General features: G+C 37.8%; 1 protein-coding gene across 1 annotated transcript; it reads left to right on the top strand.

Moving 5' to 3' along the window:
- The first annotated feature begins 941 nt into the window (after window positions 1–941).
- LOC130722662 (cytochrome P450 71D11-like) lies at window positions 942–4,143 on the top strand. Its single transcript, XM_057573470.1, has 2 exons — window positions 942–1,995; window positions 3,264–4,143. The coding sequence occupies exons 1-2, from the start codon at window positions 1,087–1,089 to the stop codon at window positions 3,885–3,887; spliced, it is 1,533 nt and encodes a 510-aa protein (XP_057429453.1). The 5' UTR covers window positions 942–1,086; the 3' UTR covers window positions 3,888–4,143.
- The last annotated feature ends 19,441 nt before the right edge of the window (window positions 4,144–23,584 follow it).

Raw genomic sequence — 23,584 nt, 5'->3', positions numbered from 1 at the left:
TTGCTTTCTAATGTATTGGCTTCTATGCCGGATCCTACTTGATTTATTTTAAGGTTTTTGTTGAGTTCAAAAAAAAAAAGCTGAAATTATGTATGTAGTTTTGATTATTGAGTTAAGCTTTGATGTATTTAGTATTTACTACTTACTAGCAAGTGCACAAAATATAAAATTATGCTCTGCTTATTAGAGGGTTCACATGGCACAATTACATTGATTTTGCTACCAAATTAATTTTTAAAATTTCATAAGTAATAGTTCAAACCACCACTTTTTTATTTTAGTTTATATTAATACAAATAAAAAATCTTACTAATGTAAACTTTTTATCATTGGTGTAACTTTTTTTTTTTGGTCTTCACCAAGGTATCCCCACAGCCGACAACCGTGAGACTAATCCCTCGCCCCAGGTCAGCGCACTAAGCGGTAGGGGGCTGACCAATGAGTTTTTTCTATTCGCAAGAGTTAGGATTCCAAGCCTCAACTACTTGCTTAAAGAATGAAGTACTGAACCACTACACCAATGCACTTGGTTTTCACTAGTGTAAGTTGAGTCTTGAGGTATCTACTAAAAATAATAACATTATTATAAAATAATTGTAATAACACTTTAAAAATCTTACAATTGTATATGTATCTGTAATATTTACATATTAAAATTTAAAATTATAGTAGTAAAGATAACAATTAAAATTGAGTAAAATATATAACTTATTTAATCAATTTTAATAAATTATAAAATGTTCTTCCGTGGATGCACGGATATAATCCTAGTTTGTCTTTAATTACGTTTCAAAATTAGCTGCGTCATTTGCGATGCCTTATTGTCTTTGTCATTTAGCATTGAAGGCATATATAATGCTACTTTAATTCAAGCAATCCTTGAGGTTTGTGTCCCACACTACAGCACGCAAGTTGAACAGAAAAATAGAAAATGCAAGGAGCATCTGCAAGTAGTTCTTGGATGTCCGTTCAGTGAGTGAAAAGGACACTGTCCAATCCTCCACAATGTCTATTTTAAGTAATGCATATCTATACATATATAGAATTGCTTTGTGCTTGATGTAGTCCATCTACTCTTTTATCTCAATGGCTCCTCAAATTCATGAGTTGTTAACCCTTTTGAGTTTTTTCCTATCCATGATTCTTGCACTTATTATGGTAAGGAAGAATCTAAGAAAAATTAACTCAATTCCAAATATACCTCCAGGTCCATGGAAGCTACCTATCATAGGAAACATACCCCATCTTGTTACATCTATGCCACATCGAAAATTAAGAGATCTGGCCATAAAATATGGACCCTTGATGCATCTGCAACTTGGGGAAATCTTCACCATTGTTGTTTCCTCAGCAGAGTGTGCTAGGGAGGTGATGAAAACCCATGATATTATATTTGCTTCAAGGCCTCATCTTCTAGCCACAGATATTCTGTTATATGATTCCACAGACATAGCCTTTTCATGTTATGGTGATTATTGGAGGCATCTTAGGAAGATCTGTGCCACCGAGCTTTTAAGTTTAAGACGGGTGAAATCTCTTTGGTCAATCAGAGAGAAAGAGATCACTACTCTCATCAAATGGATTGCTTCAAAAGAAGAATCAGAGATCAATATTACTGACGCAGTTCTTTCAATCTTGTACACAAGCTTTTCAAAGGCTGCATTTGGCAAGAAATATGAGGACAAAGAAGAGTTCTTATCAGCGATAAAACAAATTCCAAAGCTTGCAGGGGGTTTCTACCTAGCAGACTTGTTTCCTTCAGCTAAATGGCTTCAAAACATTTCTGGGATGAGGTCTAAGCTTGAGAAGATGCACCAAAGACTGGACAGGATTTTGGAGAATATCGTTAATGACCATAGAGATGCAAGGTCAAGAGCTAAAGAAGCTTTGGTTGAAGCAAAGGGAGATCTAATTGATGTTCTCTTAAATTTTGAGGATAGTGGCACCGACTTGGATTTTCATTTAACTTCAAATAATATCAAGGCGATAATCATGGTAAGCATACTTTCAATCTTCAAAAATAAACCACCCTTATAAAAAATCTCTGATTTTCAAACACCAAACTGTATCCACATCCAACTTTACGTCTCATACCACAAAACAGTAACAACATTACACATTCTTTTTTTTTCTCTATCTCTAGTTTTCTATCACATTACATCACATCACATTTATTACTTTTCTTTCTTCTCGTTATATTGTGGTTTACTAATTCTTATTGTTAATTTAATTTCATATAAAAATTCAGCATCTCTTTCATATATATATATTGAATGTCTTCGATGTCCAGAAATGTTGGGAGTAAATTTTCTTAGTACATTATTTAACACAGTTATTGGCTTAGTTTATTCTCTAACAAATTACCATTTTCCTTACATACACACATTTTAAAAAGTTTTTTTACTTTGTAAGGAATGTGTCAACAATAGTGTGTAACTAAAAGCTTATTCTAGATTCGTCTATGAGTCATTCATAAATGGATCATTGTTGAGAGAAAAACACAACTTGATTCAGACAGTATGATAGAGCGAGAAAGCACGAATAAACCACACAGAAACTTTGCTCACGCAGTTCGGCTAATTGTGTCTACCTCTGCGGCTATAGAGTAGTTACAACTCCATTTATTGATTCTCAATAATCAATTGTGCTTACAATAACAATTTCTCTCAACTGCCTAATTGTCTTACACATCTGCAATATCAATTTCTCTCAACTGCTCAATTGCAGAGTACCCTCGCACACCGCCCAATTGCAGCGCACTCCGCACACACTTGATGCACACTAGCCCACTTGCACACTTTTAGGGTTAGAGACCTTATCTATTTATAGGACACTGCTAACTCTAGTATTATAAGATAAGATAATCTTAACCAATAAGATATAATCTTATCTAAACCCATAAGATAAGATAGAGGCTTATCTAAACCCATTATATAAGATAGAATCCATCTGCAACCATATCACAATCCCCTTAAATCAAACACAAATAACTGATAAGATAATGAGGCAATCTCAACAATCACCCACAGATATCTAGTTCTACAAACTTCACACTTCAGATATTGCGTCAGGGGTGTGTGTTAGTGGTTTCACATGAGTGAGGATATGACTAAGATTGTCTTTATAAAGTGTAGAACAACTCTCACTTCTATGCTAACTTTTGAGGTAAAGTGGAACATGAATTTTAGGAGTGTTAATATTGTGTTAAAAAGAGTATATCAAAGCTTGAAGCAATTTGATTTTACATACTTTTAACCTTTCAGGATGTCTTCGTTGCTGGGACTGAGACTATAGCAACAGCCATTAATTGGGCAATAGCTGAGATGATGAAGCATCCAAGAGTACTGAACAAAGCACAAGTTGAAGTGCGGAAGGTGTTTTATAGGAGACGAAAGGTTGATGAAACTGGCATTGATGAGCTCAAATATTTGAAATTAGTCATCAAAGAGGCCCTAAGATTACACCCTCCTGCTCCTCTTCTTGTTCCAAGGGAATGCAGAGAAGCCTGTGAGATCAATGGCTACAATATACCTGTTAAAAGCAGGATCTTGGTCAATGTTTGGGCAATTGGAAGGGATCCAAAATATTGGGCTGAACCAGATAGGTTTTATCCTGAAAGGTTTATTGATAGTTCCATTGACTACACAGGAAATTCTTTTGAGTATATCCCATTTGGTGCGGGAAGGAGAATTTGCCCAGGCATGAACTATGGTATGGCAAATGTTGAGCAGATCCTTGCGTTCTTATTGTATCATTTTGATTGGAGGCTACCCAATGGGATGAAAAACGAGGACTTAGACTTGACAGAGGAGTTTGGAGGTACTATGAAAAGAAAATGTGATCTATACTTGATTCCCACAATTACTCATCCTTTGCCTGGAATTTAGAAAACGTAGTTTCGTCGAGCATGTACGAGTTAAAAAGTTGTCCCCTGCTATATTGATATTTGCTATCATAAGTTTCTTTGTGCTACTATATATGGACTTCCGTTTGGATACCGGCTTATTAGAGCTTATTGAAGTTTATCTACTAAAAGAAGCATTAAATGAGCTTCAATAAGTGCTTTTTTGTTTGCATCCAAACGGGCTCTTTTTGTATTTTCTTACTTTGTCTCAAACATTACTTACAAAGGTTCTCAATTTATACTAGTGTGTAGACAAATGGGGTTAGTGCGTGTTATGCACAATAACATGTTCTATCTAGAAAATAGACAAGTGCTCTAAAGAAAAGAGATGAAGAAGGAAAAATAAACAAGGATCTGAGAAGTACCTTGAGACTAGAGCAAGGAGAAGAAATCTGGTAAAAAAAAGTTTGGGAAAACACATGGTATTTCAGTAACAATCTGCAATTGCAAAATGTAATGGCATAAGGTAACAAGGTAATGACATCATAACAAGCAACAAGTAGTACAAAAAGATATTACAGTTTTCTGAAGTGAATCAATCCTCTATCTAACCTGTGCCAACATAAGGCAGAGGACTACATTCCAACAGCCCTTTCTTTAAAGAATTTTTTTCTTTCAATGGCCACAACTGGTTGAACAGTTTGGAAGTTGTTAATTCGAACAATAATAAGCATCAGACAATGCTCCTATAATCATGTTCGAATCAGTTGAGCAATGATGCCATTACTGAGGAAAAACAACTTTGAACAACCATACAAGGGGCTTCATGTGAATTAAGTCACACCACTCAAACTCAAGACAGAATCACTTAGCTATAAATATGTCTCATTGTAACAAATATAAAAAATAGGCTTAATCAAGTTTTTGGTCCCTATCCTTTGTCATAAATATGGCTTTAGTCCCTCGCCGGAGCAAATGTGGGGATTGGTCCCCAGTTTTTGGCAAAATAGTTGGCTTTGGTCCTTCCGGCCGGTTGAGTCAACGTCGGAGCTCCGCCAGCTGACGTGGCCCTTGTCACGTCAATTAATGAGCCCAGCTGGATTTTTTTTTCTTTTTTCATTAAATTTAAATAAAATTAAGATACATGAAAATTAAAACATTAATTAACTCTCACTAATTAACCTCCCTTTTAATTAATTAAAACCCAAACCCAGATTTCTTCTTCATCATCATCAACACTATCATCCTTCCTCATCTTCTTCTCATTTACACTCCCAAATCCCAGAAGTTTACAGACACTCCATCCCCAACCCCATCTTCACCACTAATTATTCACACAACATCAGCCCCACCATCACCCCAACCCCATCTTCCATTTCTTTCTTTCTTTTCACGCTCTTTCTATGCTTCTGTTACTGTTTCTCTCCTCTCCTTCTTCTTTTTTTCTCTGAAACCCTAGCCACCTCTCCTGCGCCGCCGGCCTCTTCTCTGCGAGTGGCTACGATGGATGGCCCGGAATGGACCAGATCTGGGTTTTTCTTTACAAGGCTGGGTTGGGTTTTTCTCCACTGCAATCAACCAATCTGTGGATTCAGATCTGTCGGAGGGTTTAGATTCAGGTTTGATGCTGGAACCCGTGAAGAACAGAGACCCATAAGGAGTACTTGGACTGGAAAATTGGGTACGACACAAAAAGGGATTTTTGAATCACGATTGTGGGTTAGAGAAACGTTTATTGATGATGGTGATGATGAGATGATATTGTAGCAGCAGAGCGAAAGGCACCATCACCAGTTCACCACCACCACCTATTTCCTCGTTCTGTTTTTAGACTCTTTCTTTATATTCTTTGTTCTCCCTATATTTCAGCCTTCTATTCTCTTTCTTTTGTTAGACAGATCACCACCACCACCTATTTCCTCAAAATGGACCCTTTCATGGTTTCAGACTAGTGGGTTGTTTTCTGATTCGACAAGGTCCCTCATTTGCAATTCAAAAGACAAGTTGAAAAACCAACTAAATGGAAAATTGGGTATGACTCAAGTTGGGATTTAGAGATTGTAGATCTGGGTTGGGTATTTTTTTTTTATGATGATGATGATGATGGGTTGAAGATGATGTTAATACATGATAAAGAAGATGCAATGAATGAAGATGGTCCTGTTTACTAATTTAATAATTAGTGTTTTAATTTTTTTTAAATGAAAAAGGAAAAAAATCCAAGTGGACTCATTAAATGATGTGGCAATGCCACATGGGATTCCCGGAGCTCCGGCGTTGACCCAACCGGCCGGAAGGACCAAAGCCAATCATTTTGCTAAAAAATGGGGACCAATCCCCATCTTTACTCCGGCGAGGGACTAAAGTCATATTTATGGCAAAGGTTAGGGATCAAAAACTGGATTAAGCCTAAAAAATAATACCAGCAGTTTCTAGTGTACATAGCTTAAACTCTGAGGTTGAGACAATTATTTGTAAATAAAGACTAACTTGACATAACAAGTGGTGAATACTGAATAGAACAATAGTCCATTCGAGAGTTCAGAAACTCAAAGCATAGAAAGAAGTCACATTTATTCTCTAGTCCATTAATTAGCTCAAACAAAAGTAGCAAGATGGCAACACGAGTGTCAATGAGATGTTAAGCTTAGACCTTATCATCTTTATATATGGATTGGTGGCAATGTATCTTAGTTTGTAGTATTGGTGGTTTTCACTATAGAACCATCTTCGTCCTCCCTTGTCAATAAGAGCAAAAAGAATACTCATCACTTAGAATTTGATAAATTTACTAGGAACTATGAGATTCATAAGGAAAAGATCATACAGTGAGCAAATTATATTACATAATAACCTTTTGGACTTAAGCATAGATATTTACTAGTGCGTAGCAAAGTTTGAAATCTATACAAAATTAAGACAAAGAACCTGGATATACACACAGACACTTGAACAAACCTGGACTATATATCCATTGAATTTTCCATTTCCCTTTGTAGTTAGGGTTCTTGATTTTCGGCAAAACAATAGCAAATGCACACATAAATAACGAAGCAAGTTCAGCAAGTATGCAACCAAAGACGCACCCCCATTAATCCACCATCTCTACTGCCTGCAAGCTCTCCGGCTGATGACCCTTATGGAGTTCAGAGAATAACAAGGGCGTATCAAAAGCTTTGATTAATTTGGCTGAAAATGGTTACAAAATTAAGGCTTAGGCTAACTTCAATATTAATGAAATGTGATAGCGCACAACTATCACAATGCTAGAGTAACTTCACCGAAGTCAAAAGGACGAGGACGTTGAAATGCATGAAAAGCTTGCTACTTTTGTGTCTTGAACTCTTGGTGCTGTATCTATTGGTGATGGTGGTGATGGTGGTGATGTGTGAATTTTCTTAGTTTTAAGTTGTGAGTGGTTTATAAATAAGAGATCCTGGATGTAATCCAACCTACTTGTTTCGGATTTAAGGTTTTTGAATGTCAACTAATTTAACATGTTCAGTTTGGGTTGGTTTGAATTTCCTAATTTTTTATTTTGGTTCTCAACCAAACCAACCTGATCTCAATTAGATTAGTTCAAATTTGATGGTCGAATGCAGAATATAAAAATATTATTTTAAAATTTGCACGAAACTTATTATAAAAACATGAAATATTATAAAAAAACATAGAAACTTCGTATAATCCAACATCTCTAAAATTACAAAACATTCCATAATCCTTATAATCCAACATAAACAAACGAAAACCAACATCTCACTTCCAAACATAAATAGGCAACATAATATTAAACAATATATGTAACTTAAGCCTTAACTCTTTTTTTCGAAAGCAAAATATATTTTAATGAGGAAAATGATATGAAGATATACAACCCACAAAAACTAGCAGGAAGAAACTTTTCTTGACACAGAAACTCCAAGAATAAGTAGCAGGAAGAAACTTATGATAGCAACTATCAAATAGTAGGAGGTCACATTTCAAGTGGTGCATGTTGCACGGTACTACATTTTGCAGGAAAAGCATGAGAAATTGTGGGAATCAAGTATAGATCATCTTTTCTTGCAACAGCAACTCCAAAATCCTCTGTCATGTCTAAGTCCTTATTTTTCACTCCATTGGATAGCCTCCAATCAAAGGGGGCAAGTGAGAGAAAGAAGTTGAATTTAAAAGTTAGGATAAGAAACGGTTGGGAAATCATGCCCCATCATGACAAAGGTGGAATGATTGCCTCAGGAGACGTGGCATAGATTTTGGAAAAACGGGGGTGCCGCATTGAGTGAAAGCTGCAACAGTTGCTGCCGGTTGATTAAAATTCAAATTGTCAAAGTTGTGATGTGGCTGGAAAGGACATGTCAAAGGTAGCGGTTGAGATTCTGTGGATTCACTGACCTTGGTGTCACTTCAAGGCACAACGCGTGGGATAGACACAACGTGCGACAAAATATCACGATTCAGGGTACGTGCACAACTATGCTAAGGCGAGCGGACTAAAGGTCGTCGCGACAAGCCTCCTTGTGGACTTGGGTCGCCCGGAAGAAGGGGACGCGGCTGGGGGGTCCAAAAGTGTTGATTGCAAAAGGCTCTATTTATCAGACCATGTTGGCCATTGTTTTCACTTCTAGATTTTAAGTTTTTAAGTTTTAGTAAGTATCCTTAGGGATCTCGCCTTATTTCTTACTTAAAGACACACTTAGCTCTCATGCTTCGAGTTCGGTGTCTTGTGGACTTGTGGACTGGGCGAGACCCCAGGGTCTCTCGCCCAGGAGACTCAACTTTGGGCGTGGGACGCGTCATGACCTTGGGCCTCCCTTCCCGAGGAGCAACTGGCCCATTTGGACAGACTAAGGGCGCCAAAGCCCAACTCCACCTCTATAAATAGGAGGGGAATATCAATTGTAAGGGACTCTTAGCTCATTTGAGAAATAATAGCATTGAAATTCATTTATATTTTCTCTCTCTAAGCAGTTAAAGTTTCTCTCTCTAAGCATTCACATCACTTTCCTCACACTTTGGGTACTACCTTCTCTCTCTAGGTTCTAGCACGGAACATATGCTAAGCTTTACATCTCTGTTATGTCCTCTCTAGCATCAACCTCATCATCGCTTCTCCTGTTTCTCCCTTCAGGCCTCTCGTATATCTCCTCAATATCTTTTGCTTTTGCAGTGTAAAAGCATGTTCTAACGATTTGTTCTTTCCGTTGAGATGAAGGTTTCCTTCATCATCCAAGGGAAAGGATGGTCATCTACCTAGAAGTTAGCCTCTGTTAGTCTCTTCAGCATGTCATTGACGTTCTGCCCGATAGTCTGGTGGTGCTCTCTTTCCGTTCTATCATTTTAATTAATTTGTTAAGAAAAATTATTATATGACTCTTACTTTTTTTTTCAAAATAATAACCATAAAAATGAATATTATAAATGTATTTATTATTATTATTATCATCCCCATTTTTAATATTAAAAGTGCAGTGTATAAACTATCGTATGTTTTTTGTTACATAAACTAGTGTATGATTGAAAAGATTTTTTTTTACATCGAAAAAATGATATGTTTGAAAATATTTAATTATAACAAATGATTTTTCTTTCAAAAACACTAAAAACTGAGAGAAAAAAATGATTTCTAGCAAAAATAAATCAATTCAAACTAAGTGAACTCAGTTTCGAAACTATTAAAATGTTAATCTGTTCTAAAAAATCAACATTTTATTTAAGGTAAATACTAAATATGATTTATCTTACTCTAAAAAATAACTCCTATTTTAGAGAATCATACCTAACTTACATCAAAGGAAAGGCCAAAATTAATTAGTCCTCTAGGGGTTTAGTAGCCACTAAGAGCATCTCCAATGGGAGTATGTAATGTCAAAGACATACTCTCACCAATATCTATTACCATTGGAGCAAATTATTAATTCCAACATGGCTAGTGAGAGTATGTGAGTGTAGATACTCAATTTAGTCATGAAAAGTGTGTTTGCATTTATTATTGCTTAATGTAAAAGGTTTAAATAAAACTTGCAATTAATAAAATAATTTTTTGTATAAACTTTTAAGAGTTGTTGGGTTGGAGTAAAAATTAATAAAAAGATGTAGATGATGTGGCATTATTGGAAGTTGTAAAAAGTAGAATGTAAATACTTTAGTGAGTATCATGGTTAAAGATGCTCTAAAGATAGGAAAGGCCAAAATTAATTAGTCCAAGAAAGCGCTAAATTTGTAGTAATTATATAAATTTATTCACCTGTCAATTATTGCTTTTGTTTTTATTATTTTAAAGATAATTATTGCTTTTGTTGGCTTTTGGTTTCACTTTCACGTATAGGTGGATAAGCTGGACATCTTGCATTGCAGAGTGCTAGTAGTGACTGATTTTCTTGGACGAAAGTCAAAACCATGGACTACATAGAAGTAGAATCTTTTTTAGTGTATTTAATTGCTTTTTTCAATTTTAAATTGGATATGATAATAATGGACAGTAAAGTTTTTTCTATTTAGGTATTGTTTGACTCAACTTATTTTTTACTTTTAAGTTACTTTTAAGTAAAAGTTAGGCCAAACAGAATTTTAAAAAAGCTCTATAATTTTAAGTAGCTTATTTTTTATAATGTAAAATAAAGAAAATATCTTTTTTAAAATAAGTTAGGAATATGAGCTTTTTACTTAAAAGTAACTTACTTCATCTTCCGGGAAAAATTTATTATGGTCATCTAAAAACTTGTGCAAGGTTGCACCAAGCACTTTTGACCTGCTATGCTATTTCAGGTTATTTGTATTTTTTATATTTTCAAAATTAAAATAGTTAATATATTTTACAATTATTAAGCAAATAGTTAGAGAATGATTAGGGTTCATTTAAGATTAACCCATGTGGTAAATAAGTAAGGTAAATCTAAAATCAATTCATATTTCTTCTGAAACCTCTAGTATTAATCACTTCTAATATCTATCAACCAACCTTTAGTTATTTTTTTCTGACTTCCATTCCTTGAACCCAAACTAATCTTCTTCATCCACAAAAACAACCTTCCACCACAAACCCAGAAATCAAACTCCTCAAATCCAAACACAAAAACCCAGAAATTAAAAAAAATCAACCCCCCCCCCCCCCACAAAACCTCCACCTTCATCTTCTTCATCACCAACCGAACATAATACGAGATCCAAACATCCTCCCCCTCCGCCGGCGCCAGCTACGAGGTCGCTTCTCTTGTCTTCCTCTCGCTTCTCTCTCCCTTCTCAAACATGTCTTCACTCCTCCTCCGTCGTTCTCTTCGTCGATTTGGTCCAATAATCTCGAGCCGATCTGTTGCAGATATGTTGGTTGCATATAAACCTTAACTTCTTCAATAAAATGGTTGCAGATCTGTTAATTGGTATGAAATGGGGTGGGTCCTGGTCCTATTTGTTCTTATTTCTGGGTGCGCGAGATCTGGTGGTGGTTGTTAACGGCTTCCTCTGTTCATCTATTTGGATTCCAGATTCACACAAATTTTGGGGATTTGGTGGGTTTTCAAAGTTTGGGGATTTTGTGGGTTTTGTGATTTGCGTTATGGGTTTTGGTGGTTGTGGGGGTTTAATTTTGGAAACCTGGTTTTCTGGAGGTTGATGATGAAGATTGGGAGATGGAAAGATGATGACAGTGGGGAGATGGAAAGATGATGACGGTGGTGTTTCTGAATTTGTTAACAATTAATGTTTTATTTAAAAAATATTAAAGATTTTGTTTTGCTGAACAAGTAACTCAAGAAATTACCACACTCACTTAACTATAATCATTTACTAACTATTTTAATTTTGAAAATATAAAAAATACAAATAACCTGAAATAGCAGGTCAAAAGTGCTTGGTGCAACCTTGCACAAGTTTTTAGATGACCATAATAAACTCCTCCCATCTTCCGTTCCATGACTTTACATCTCGTCCCAGACTAAAATCTTATATCTCTGGTGCCCCTGTACCGCTCTACTGCCTCTATACGGCCATCATCAGATATTTCTTCAATATGTCTCTCATCAACGGTACCGACAAAGCCATTCAACCACCCTCTTATCTCTTCTTCTTGTTTTTCTTCCTTCCTTAAATTCTCAGACCTGTTTAACTGAATTCACTCCAAAGAACTACCACTGTATATGTCTAGGGATGGCAACGGGGCGGGTATCCGAACCCGTACCCGAACCCGCAACACTACCCGCGGGTAGTCGACCCGTATCCGTACCCGTTAAGCGTCAAACGGGTACCCGTTTACGGGCCTTAAACGGGTTTGGATACCCGCGGGTACCCGTTAAGCGCCAAACGGGTACCCATTTACAATTTTTTATTTTCCTAAATTACTGCAAATTAACTTTTTTTTTGTTGGAAATTTAAATTGATTTCAGATCTTAAATAACACCCATATAATTGAACATTAATTGAGCGGATGAAGCAAATAAATATGAATTAATTTCAATTAGTTTGAAATATCAAGTTCATCAAAACAATCCAAGATTATAAATATTCTACAATTCCAAAATGGTAGCAGCAATTTAAAAACATGTCTACAATACCAAGAATCCACAAACTGATAACAACTACCCAAAAGACCGCTATGGTACATTAAGATTTCCATTAAACAATGTAATCCAGAGAAAATAAATTTCAGTTGTGCCCAAAATAGGTCAATAGCTCCGGATAAAATTCTGCAGTAAGAAAATCAACCACTACCAGACAGCGCCTACAAAAAAGTTAATGTGCATCAAGACTCAAGTGAAAATCAAGGGTTTGCACTCATTTTTGAACTAGCAAATCATGCAGGAAATGTATACAAATTAGGCACTCTTACCTTCATCATCCCTCATTCCACTAATATTGATCAATCTTCATTAACTTTCACCACATGGCTCCTACAAAAGTATACAAATTAAAATCCAACCAAGCAATATTATTATGAAATTCAAAGAGAAAGTATGAAGATAAGACTAACAATGTCAACATCCATATCTTCCAATATTGTGGTGGAATACTCCCTCATTTTACTCATATCCATTGATGGCGAAGAACCTGAAAGTGGAAAACAAATAGTTTATTAAAAAGGGGTTGCAATAATAAATCAATTTTTATTAACTTAAAGTAATACACTTAAATACCTTTCAAATTACTCCATAGCCAGTTTTGGTAACAAATCATTGCTTCCAAAGTATCTGGCCGCAATCTACTTCGATGTGGAGTGAGAAATCTACCACTAGTGCTAAACGTAGACTCCGAAGCAACAGTGGAGATAGGAATTGCTAGGAAATCTCTTGCTGCCATTTGCAAACTTGGGTATTTTAAGCCATTTTGCTTCCACCAACCCAATATATCAAAAGGTTCTTCAAAAGGCAAAACCGCTTCTTCTAAATACATATCTAATTCTGACTTACGCTTTCCTTTGGCCCTCCCCTTTTGCGCAACTTGATGACTTTTATATATTGACTGCCAAGGCACTATTCCAGCAACACTTTTTTCTTCCACTTCAGGGTTTATGCATGGAGATATATTCATAGCTTCCTTTCCCTTGAGTTTTTTTTTATACTCTTTAATCAAATCATGACAAAACTCTTTTATCTTAACAATTTCCTCAGAAGATTTTTCTCCATAAATGTAAGGAAAGTAAATGTCGATAAAACTAAGTTTTAACCTGGGGTCTAAAAGAGTACCAACTACCATCACATCAGTGACAACACCCCAATACTTGTCAAATTTGGCCTTCATACATTTAACCATTTCAACAACAACTTCATCCGTAGAACTACTCCACATACCCAAAGCATTTTTAATCTCACAAATCTTGGGGAAAATGACATTTGCAGTACTGGGATAAGATCTACAAGAAAACAAGTTGGTTACATCATAAAACAATTCCATCTTCAGCCATTTTCCACTCATCTTCACTAGGTGAGTCTTCATACTCTTTCTCTCTCTGTGACAACCGCTCATAAACAGCCTTGTATTCAATTGCAACTCGGAGCATTAAAAAGATAGAGTTCCATCGAGTTTTGCAATCAACAACCGGTTTCTTAAATGGACAATTTAGTTGTAAACAAGCATCTTCAAATTTCTCTTCTCTTTTAGGTGTTAATGTCCAATAATTAACACTTTTTCTAACCTTCTCAATGGCACCAGAAATTACAGACAACCCATCTTTTACAACTAAATTCAAGATGTGAGCGCAACATCGCATGTGAAAAATGCGACCCCCCAAGATGAGTTTTCTATGTGAAATATCATCCAAAATATATTCAATCATTTTATCATTCGCAAAACAGTTATCAAGGGTTAAAGTTGATAACTTACCATCCAAACTCCAATCCTTCAAGCACCGAATCAAGACATCCCCAAGAGCTCTTCCACTATGAGGAGCACGCACATGAATGAACCTAATATCAATAAAAATCATTAACAACACATATAAGATAACAAGTCTTTGCAAAAAGATGACAAATTTTAGGCATTACCTCACTAGACGACTTTGAAGAACCCAAGAGTCATCAATGAAGTGAGCAGTCACAGCCATGTAGCCTTGGTTTTGATTGGTAGACGTCCACATGTCACTTGTTATTGCAATTTGGCTTTGATTCTCTTGCATCAACTTCATAGTCTTCCTCTTCTCTTCATTAAATTGCTTGATGATATCTTTCTTGATGGTGTTGCGTGAAACATTTTTGAAAAGGGGTTGCAATACCGAGCAAAACTCTTTGAAGAAGTGATGGTCAACCACAGCTAATGGATATTCGTGGGCGACGATCATTCTAGCAAGAGCTTGTCTTGCTTTTTCAGGGTTAAGCACATAAGAACCATCCTCACTCTTCTTTTTCTCGGTTTTGAAATGTTTTTGCTCTCCACACTTTTTTTGATATTCCTTGCACCTGTTCAAGTGATTGCGCAAGTGTGTTGTACCTTGCTTTGGATCACCTAACAAACTTTTTCCACAATGTACACAAATTGCTCTCTGCTTGCCATCAATTATTTTATGCTCAAAATGGCCCCAGACTTCAGATCTTGTCTTCCTTTTATCACCCACAACTTCAATTGTAACTTCTTCTTCCAAAACAGTTTCAGGGACTGCACCAAAATCTGAACCACTCATAGTATATGGCGAATCTTCTTCTCCTTCTTGGCCATCACCCAATGGAATAGTCGAACTTAATGATTGTTTCGTAGACATTCTACAAAAAAAAAAAAACAGACAATGATAAAAGCATTAAACTTTACATATACAGAAAGAGTACCAAGCTGGTAAATGTGTGATTTACAATTCATAACTTAACATATATTTGTTTAGTATGTAAATTTTATATAAATAAGTTTCAATCCTTTACATGATTACAGAGGAATGCCCTTTTGCTGCAACATCACAAATTGATAAACAAGATCGAGTTCTACCAAATATAAAACAAAAACAACCAGTAAAAATGAAACACACTTGGGAAATTATACTCGTAGATAGTAAAATGAACAGAGATTTAGTCAAATTTAGCAAATCAAAACTAAGAGTGGATAGAAAGGATTGTCGGGTTTTCACCTTAAATATCAGACCAGGTTAATGATCATGAAACAACACAAGAGACTTGTCTGAAACAGAAGAAGCGAAACAGGAACATGGGCCGGGGCAGAGGAATTGAAGAGTAAAAAACCGATTTTGAAGCAAACCTAGATGATCTCTAAGCCCCCATCTGGTTTTCCTTCATTTCACCATAGAATCACTAGTCACTATCAAAATTAGATTTTTCTTGTTCTCCACACACACCCAAACAGTTATTACACAAGCTCTTCCTAACATCATATCAGATAAAAAGAAAAGGATCAACAAACTTACATGGGCTGACGGTGGCGGAGAACCAGTCGCCGGAGATGGGCTGACGGTGGCGGGAGGAGATGGTGGTGTGCGGCGCTGACGGTGGCTGAAGGACAGAAGGAGAAGGAAAGAGTGAATGGAGAAGAATGAAACCCTAAAATTTTAATTTGGGCTTAAGTAAATAGTAAGGGCATTTATGTAATTTTACTCTAACGGGTACCCACGGGTAGGGTACGCTTATATCCGCCCCGCCCCGTTTTCGGACGGATATTTAAAATATCCGTTTTTCAAACCCGTGGGTACCCGAACCCGCGGGTTATTATACCCGTGACGGATTTTTATCCGCTGGTACCCGCGGGTTCGGGTTTTTTTTGCCCCATTGCCCGGTTGATTGAAATTCAAATTGTCAAAGTTGTGACGTGGCTGGAAAGGACATGTCAAAGGTAGCGGTTGAGATTCTGTCGATTCACTGACTTTGGCGTCACTTCAAGGCACGACGCGTGGGATAGACACAACTGAAGGTATGAAAAACGGTAGAAAGGGGGGGGGGGGTTTGAATAACGTTTTCAGTATAAAACTTCCACCTTAAAGATTTTGACAAATCTTTCGAGAACTTAAGTGCTAAAGATAAGAGATAGAAAAGCACACAAGGATTTTATCCTGGTTCACTTGATAAATCACTCAAGCTACTCCAGTCCACCCGTTAAGGTGATTTCTTCCTTCTTAGAATGAAGGCAATCCACTAATCAGGTAAGAGTTACAACTGCACTTGAAACCTACAAGTGACTAACAATTACACTGACTTAGCTCACACTAAGATTCACTCTCTTAGTCTTCTCTAGGATCCGATCAACCTTGATCTCCTAAAGGAACTAAACAAACTGTTTATCAAAGGATTGTTTACAAGAGATTTGCTTCTAAAAAGCTAATAGTAAACTCAATGAATTTCAGATGAAAGAAAACTTAGAAGATTTTTGAATATGTCTTGCGTATGTGAATGCTTCTAGCCGTTTCTTTCAGTCTTCAGCCTCTTTATATACTCCAAGGATTAGGGTTGAGCGATGCATGGGAAATGCTACCGTTGGAGGGAAGTTCTGGAAAATCCAGCTTCTGCTGTGGCTGAGAACGTTAGGTAGGTCGTCAGGAAGGTACAGTAGCTTTTGTACTTGGATAGCGACGCGACCTTTAAACCTAGGAGACTTCTGATCAGGGGAATGCTTCATATTGGAACTTGTGAAGCCGGTTGATCAGAGTCAGAGGGAAAGCACAGATCCTCTGACCATTGTATCTTCTGATTCTGAACTCAGAGGGAAGAACATGGCCTTCAGAGTTTCTTGCTTCTGGACTTCAGAGTTTCCACTATTTAGCTTCTGGATCTTCAGAGTCTTCTACACCATCAGAACATCTGAGCCTTCAGTGTTTCTTGGTTATTAGACTTTCTGGATCTTTAGAACTTCTAGTGACTGAGTCCACATCAGAGTTTGTATAACTTCAGAACTTCTGAAGCTTTTCCACTGTTCATACTGAACATGGTGAATGCGAAAGCGTTGCTTGGGTCACTCTTTATACACAGTGCTTCTGATTTGTGTGAGATTGAGTTGAGGTCAGAGCCTGTAAATAGCACACTCAGAAAAACACGTTAGAGTACCACAATTGTTCATATCAAAAGGTTAACTTGTAATCATCAAAACATAGAGTTGTACTACTAGATCAAAACTTGATCTTACAATCTCCCCCTTTTTGATGATGACAAAACTAAGATTTTTGATGAACAATTCTTAAACATTAAACTGAATTCACTCAGAGTTTAGAGATATAGAATAATACTTATCCTGATGTGAATAGTTTATCTTGCTCATTCTGAATTCAAGTCACTGCTTGATTCTGAGCTTAGCTCCCCCTGAATCTAATACTTGATGAAAACGTTAGTAAAGTCTAGATTCTGAGCTAAATGATATAAGAGTTCAGAGTGAAAAACTTATGACATAGATGAAAATCGAATAAACAGAGCGCATAAGTAATCAGAGTCACGGACAAGGTATCAGAGTCTTGGGTATCAGAGTCAACTAGAATCACTTCAGAAGAAGTGAAATGTATTCCTTGTATTTGCCCAGTGACACATCTATGGTCATGAAGGTGGAACTCTTAAATTCTCCAAAAGAAAAATAAATCACACTAACACATCTTACACATCAAAAACTGGGTTTACTCCCCCTTTTTGTCATAAGCAAAAAGCTTGGGGTGTGAAAAACTTAGCTTGAAGTACAAGGTACTCCCCCTTAGAGAAGGTCTAAGTTTAAAGAAAATGAAAACGATGCAAGAATCAGAGTTAGGCGAAATAAATAGAAGAGTTAATGCAAGAGAAGAACGTTTACCACCGGTCAAGTGAGTAAAGAGAAGGGTCAGTTACCAAGAACTTAACCTCGAGAAACTGTAGGAGCATTAACTTTCAGAGAGAAAGTGAAGCCTATATAAAGCGTTGGAGAGAAAGGGAAGCTTCACACCTCGAACAATTTTCAGTAAAGAAAAAAAATGGCATCATACATCGTAGCACTAGAAGAGCTGAGGAAGAAGGCCTTTGAGGAGGACTTGTTCCTGAACATCAGGCATCCAGAGGGCACAACGACCATCGCGGAGCTGACACGGACACTGCTGGAAGAGGACCTGCGTCCAGAGTTGAAGAGAGACCTGAGGGAATTTCTTGCCTTCGTGGAGGAGGTGCAAGAACTCAGCCGGCTTGAACTCAAGCTGCTGGAAGAAAAAGAAAGTTTGGAAGAGAAGCTCAAGACTGCAGAAGAGATTCTGGAGAGGGATGAGCTAAAGGACAGGCTCAGCAACATCCAGCATGTACTGGAGCGTCTGGAGAAGGATAGGTCAGAGCAGCGCCAGGAGTGCAGAAGAATGAGGAGGGATCCTCCATTCTAGATTTTAGGGAAAGAATGTATGATGTAAACATAAAGAAATGATGAATAAAAGATTTTTGCAAACATATGTGACACAAATATATATATATATATGCAAAGATAATCACAAAGGAACAAAGCAGAATAAGTAAATAAAAAGAAACAGAGTTTAATAAAGAAAATAAAACAACGTTAAAGAAAAAGAAAGAAAAAAGAAGAGATCCTAAAACTAAGGTTTGTCAGTTCGTCGCAGAAGTTCCATCATCATGTGCTTCATCTCAATCAGCATGGATTCATGAATGTCAAGACGTTGTTCCATGATGTCGAGTCTGGATGAGCTTGACTGAGTAGAACTGGAAGGAACATTCTGAGCAGCTTGAGGATCTGGAATGGAAGCAGAAGCAGCAGGAGTAAACACAACTGGTGCAAGTGCTTGGCATCTAAGAGCTTCAGCCTCAGCTTCAAGTCGCTCTGCCTCTAGTCTGCCTTGTGCAGCTTGAGCTGCTGCTAGACGTGCAGCTTCTTCTGCTTGAGCCTTCTTTCTCTTGGCTTCTTCAATAGCTTCAAGAAGCTTATTTCTCTGTTCTTGTTCATGAAGAGCCACCCTTCGAGCAAACCTTTGCTTTGCAGCCTCAATGCTCTGACTTCCCTCTGCATGCAGGAGCTGCATCATAATTGGAACTTGAGCCACTAGCCAAGTGCCCAGATTGTTCCACTCATCAGCCACACATTCAGCATTGACCAGATCTTGCACCAGGTTGCTTTCAATGAGAAAGTCTGAGAGCAGTCTCCCAAAGGGGATATATTTGATTGCTGACTTGATGGAGGCAGTGGTGCGAGACTTCCGGATGCATTCTTTCAAGTAGGAGAACAGGAAGTAGGGAAGGCAGATCTTCTTCTGGTCTTGGATGAAGAACAACATCACCTTCTGATTGAAGTTGATGTAGTCTGGAGAACTGCCCTTCGGTCTCTGGTTTATGCAGTGGAGCAGGATCTTGTGCCAGATCCTGAGTTTGGGGTGAAGGTCCATCGCCTTGTAACTCGTCTTGCCCGGTTTGTAAGTGGTGTACAGGGCCTGGTTGATTATATCCTTGGTGCTGGGTTTCAGCTTCGATTCCGTGAGTTGGAAACGATACCCATAAGCAGTGTCTGCACCCAGCAAGTTCACGAAGGACTTCTCCGTGATGATGATCTTTCTTCCGAGAATGTAAGATACCACCTGAGTATCATCGCAGTCGGCGTGCTTCCAGAATTCCTTGACCAATCTATCATACACCGGTCCTCGAAGTCTGTTGAAGTAATTTCCCCAACCTTGAGCTTGGACTTCGGGACGAAGATCATACCCATTTGTAGCCAGGTTGTCGAGGTCGAATCTCCATTCTGCCAGGACTTGGAGTTCCTCAGGAGCATATACACAGTGAACGGCACAGCCCCGTTCTGCAATTGGAACACTCTGGTCTTGAGCTTGACCTTGATCTTGTGTCGGATTCTCAGGGCCCCTTTGACCCGTTGCTAGACCAACTACCATGTGAGGGAACTGAGGTGCATCTGCAGTAGATCTTCTGGTTTGACTCACCATTTTTGAAGCGGTTGAAGGTTTGAGGTAGAAGATGAAGGTTGAAAGATGAAGAGAGATCGAGAGAGAAATCGAGAATAAGCGGTTTTGAAAAGCAGAGAGAGCGAGAGTAAAAAAACCGGAAGTGAACGAGATCGTGTGTGTATAGTGGGTTTTATCAAATAACCGTTGTTGATTCAAAAAGCACTTTAAGATCAACGGTTGAAAATTAAAGATAGATAGCAACAGTAAATACACAAATCACACACAGGAGAGAAGCATATCTACACGCAATCATAACAGACTGTCACACGGGCACAAGGAACTATGCATCAGAAATACTGACACACGTGTTGTTGTCTCAGCTTCAGAGTCAGTACCAGTGGGTACACACACTCTGATTGAGTTACCTTCTGGACTAGACATCTTCTGATCAAGAAGTATCATAGTCAGAGGTTCTGATCCATCTTCACTCTGGACAAAAGTCCATGTTTAGATTTTTCAGAATAAAATTAAATCTATCCTCTGCTAAGGGCTTTGTAAAGATATCTGCCCATTGATGGTCAGTATCAACAAACTTCAGAAGAAGTACGCCCTTCTGTACATAATCTCTAATAAAGTGATACTTTACCTCAATGTGCTTTGCTCTTGAATGCAGGATAGGATTCTTACTCAATGAGATTGCAGCAGTGTTATCACAATAGATTGGGATATTGCTCTCAAGGATCTGATAATCCTCCAGCTGATGTTTCATCCAGAGCATCTGAGTGCTGCATATTGCTGCTGAGATATATTCTGCCTCTGCAGTTGATAGTGCAATGGTTGATTGCCTCTTGCTTGCCCATGAGACTAGATTGCTTCCCAGAAATTGACAATTTCCGGAAGTACTTTTTCTCTCTGTTCTATCTCCAGCATAATCAGCATCACAGTAACCTGAAAGCTTATACTCTGATGTTTTCTTATACATCAAGCCAAGGTTAGTGGTGCCTTTCAGATACCTTAGGATCCTCTTAACAGCAGTTAAGTGGGTTTCCCTTGGATCTGATTGGAATCGAGCACATAAATGAACACTAAATAGTATGTCTGGCCTAGATGCAGTTAAGTATAGAAGTGAACCTATCATGCCACGATAGAGCTTCTGACATACTTTACCACTTTTATCTTCTTTCTCCAGAATGCATGTAGGATGCATTGGAGTCTTGGCCACTGTAGATTCCAGCATATTGAACTTCTTCAGAAGTTCTTTAGTGTACTTGCTCTGATGGATATATGTTCCTTCTGGTGTTTGATCAACTTGGATTCCCAGAAAGTACTTTAATTCTCCCATCATACTCATCTCAAATTCAGCCTGCATCATCTCAGAAAATTCTTTGCATAGAGATTGATTAGCAGAACCAAATATAATATCATCAACATAAATTTGCACAATTAAGATATCATCTTTATAAGTCTTGCAAAAAAGAGTTGTATCTACTTTACCCCTTACAAACTCATTCTCCAGAAGGAATGAGCTAAGTCTCTCATACCATGCTCTGGGAGCTTGCTTCAGACCGTAGAGTGATTTCTTCAATTTGAACACATGGTCTGGTTTCTTCTCATCTTCAAAACCTGGGGGTTGATGAACATAGACTTCCTCTGAGATATAACCATTTAGGAAGGCACTCTTTACGTCCATCTGATGTAGAACTATGTTGTGATTTACTGAGAAAGAGATCAACAGTCTGATTGCCTCCAGTCTTGCTACTGGAGCAAATGTTTCAGTGTAGTCTATTCCTTCCTGCTGGCTGTAGCCTTGAGCAACTAGCCTTGCCTTGTTTCTGACTACATCTCCTTTCTCATTTAGCTTGTTTCTGAATACCCACTTCGTTCCAATAACATGGACACTCTCAGGCTTCTTCACTAAGCTCCAAACATCGTTCTTGGAAAATTGATTCAGTTCTTCTTCCATGGCCAGAATCCAATCCTTGTCCTGAAGAGCTTCATCTATGGACTTGGGTTCAATTAAGGACACCAATCCTTTCAGACTGAGCAAGGTCTCTTCAGAGGGTCTGAAGGCAGATCTGGTTCTGACTGGTTCGTCTTTGTTGCCCAGAATCAATTCCTTAGGGTGAGCTGCAGTGATTCTGCTCTTGTTCAGAGTTTGTGAGTTAGAGGGACCAGCTTCTTCCTCTGGTTCATCTTCCTCTGGCTCATCTTCCTCTGGAGCTTTGCCTTTGTCAGAAACATTAATGCTTAAATCTGCAAACTTTTCAACTAGCTTTGACTGGTCAGAGTCAAGCTTATCGTCAAATCTAACATGAATAGATTCTTCAATAGTCTTAGCATCAGTATTAAAAAATCTAAAACCTTTAGATCTCTCAGAGTAACCGAGTAATAGACACTTAGAAGACTTAGCATCAAATTTATGCAATCTATCCTTAGTATTGAGAACATAACAAACACAGCCAAAAGGATGAAAATAAGAAATGTTGGGTTTTATGTTCTTCCACAATTCATAAGGAGTCTTATTCAGAATTGGTCTCACAAAGATTCTGTTCTGAATGTAACATGCTGTATTTACTGCCTCTGCCCAAAAGTGCTTAGCCATGCCAGTTTCTTGGAGCATGGTTCTAGCCATCTGCATCAACTGGACGCTCGTAGCCATCCACAATAATATCCCAGAGATCTGCATCGAAACCCAGAAAGAAACTTTCCAGTCTATCTTTCCAATATTCGAACCTTTGACCGTCGAACATAGGAGGCTTTGCATTGTAACCATCTCTTTGAGTTTCACTGGTGGTGGCAGCCATTGTTTTTCACACCGGCCCGGATCACTGAACACTGTTAGGTGTGGTAATCAGAACTTGCGCTCTGATACCAATTGAAGGTATGAAAAACGGTAGAAAGGGGGGGGGTTTGAATAACGTTTTCAGTATAAAACTTCCACCTTAAAGATTTTGACAAATCTTTCGAGAACTTAAGTGCTAAAGATAAGAGATAGAAAAGCACACAAGGATTTTATCCTGGTTCACTTGATAAATCACTCAAGCTACTCCAGTCCACCCGTTAAGGTGATTTCTTCCTTCTTAGAATGAAGGCAATCCACTAATCAGGTAAGAGTTACAACTGCACTTGAAACCTACAAGTGACTAACAATTACACTGACTTAGCTCACACTAAGATTCACTCTCTTAGTCTTCTCTAGGATCCGATCAACCTTGATCTCCTAAAGGAACTAAACAAACTGTTTTTATCAAAGGATTGTTTACAAGAGATTTGCTTCTAAAAAGCTAATAGTAAACTCAATGAATTTCAGATGAAAGAAAACTTAGAAGATTTTTGAATATGTCTTGCGTATGTGAATGCTTCTAGCCGTTTCTTTCAGTCTTCAGCCTCTTTATATACTCCAAGGATTAGGGTTGAGCGATGCATGGGAAATGCTACCGTTGGAGGGCAGTTCTGGAAAATCCAGCTTCTGCTGTGGCTGA

Source organism: Lotus japonicus, chromosome 6, assembly GCF_012489685.1.
Source record: "Lotus japonicus ecotype B-129 chromosome 6, LjGifu_v1.2".
Taxonomy (NCBI): domain Eukaryota; kingdom Viridiplantae; phylum Streptophyta; class Magnoliopsida; order Fabales; family Fabaceae; genus Lotus; species Lotus japonicus.
This window is presented reverse-complemented; position numbering and strand designations above follow the sequence as displayed.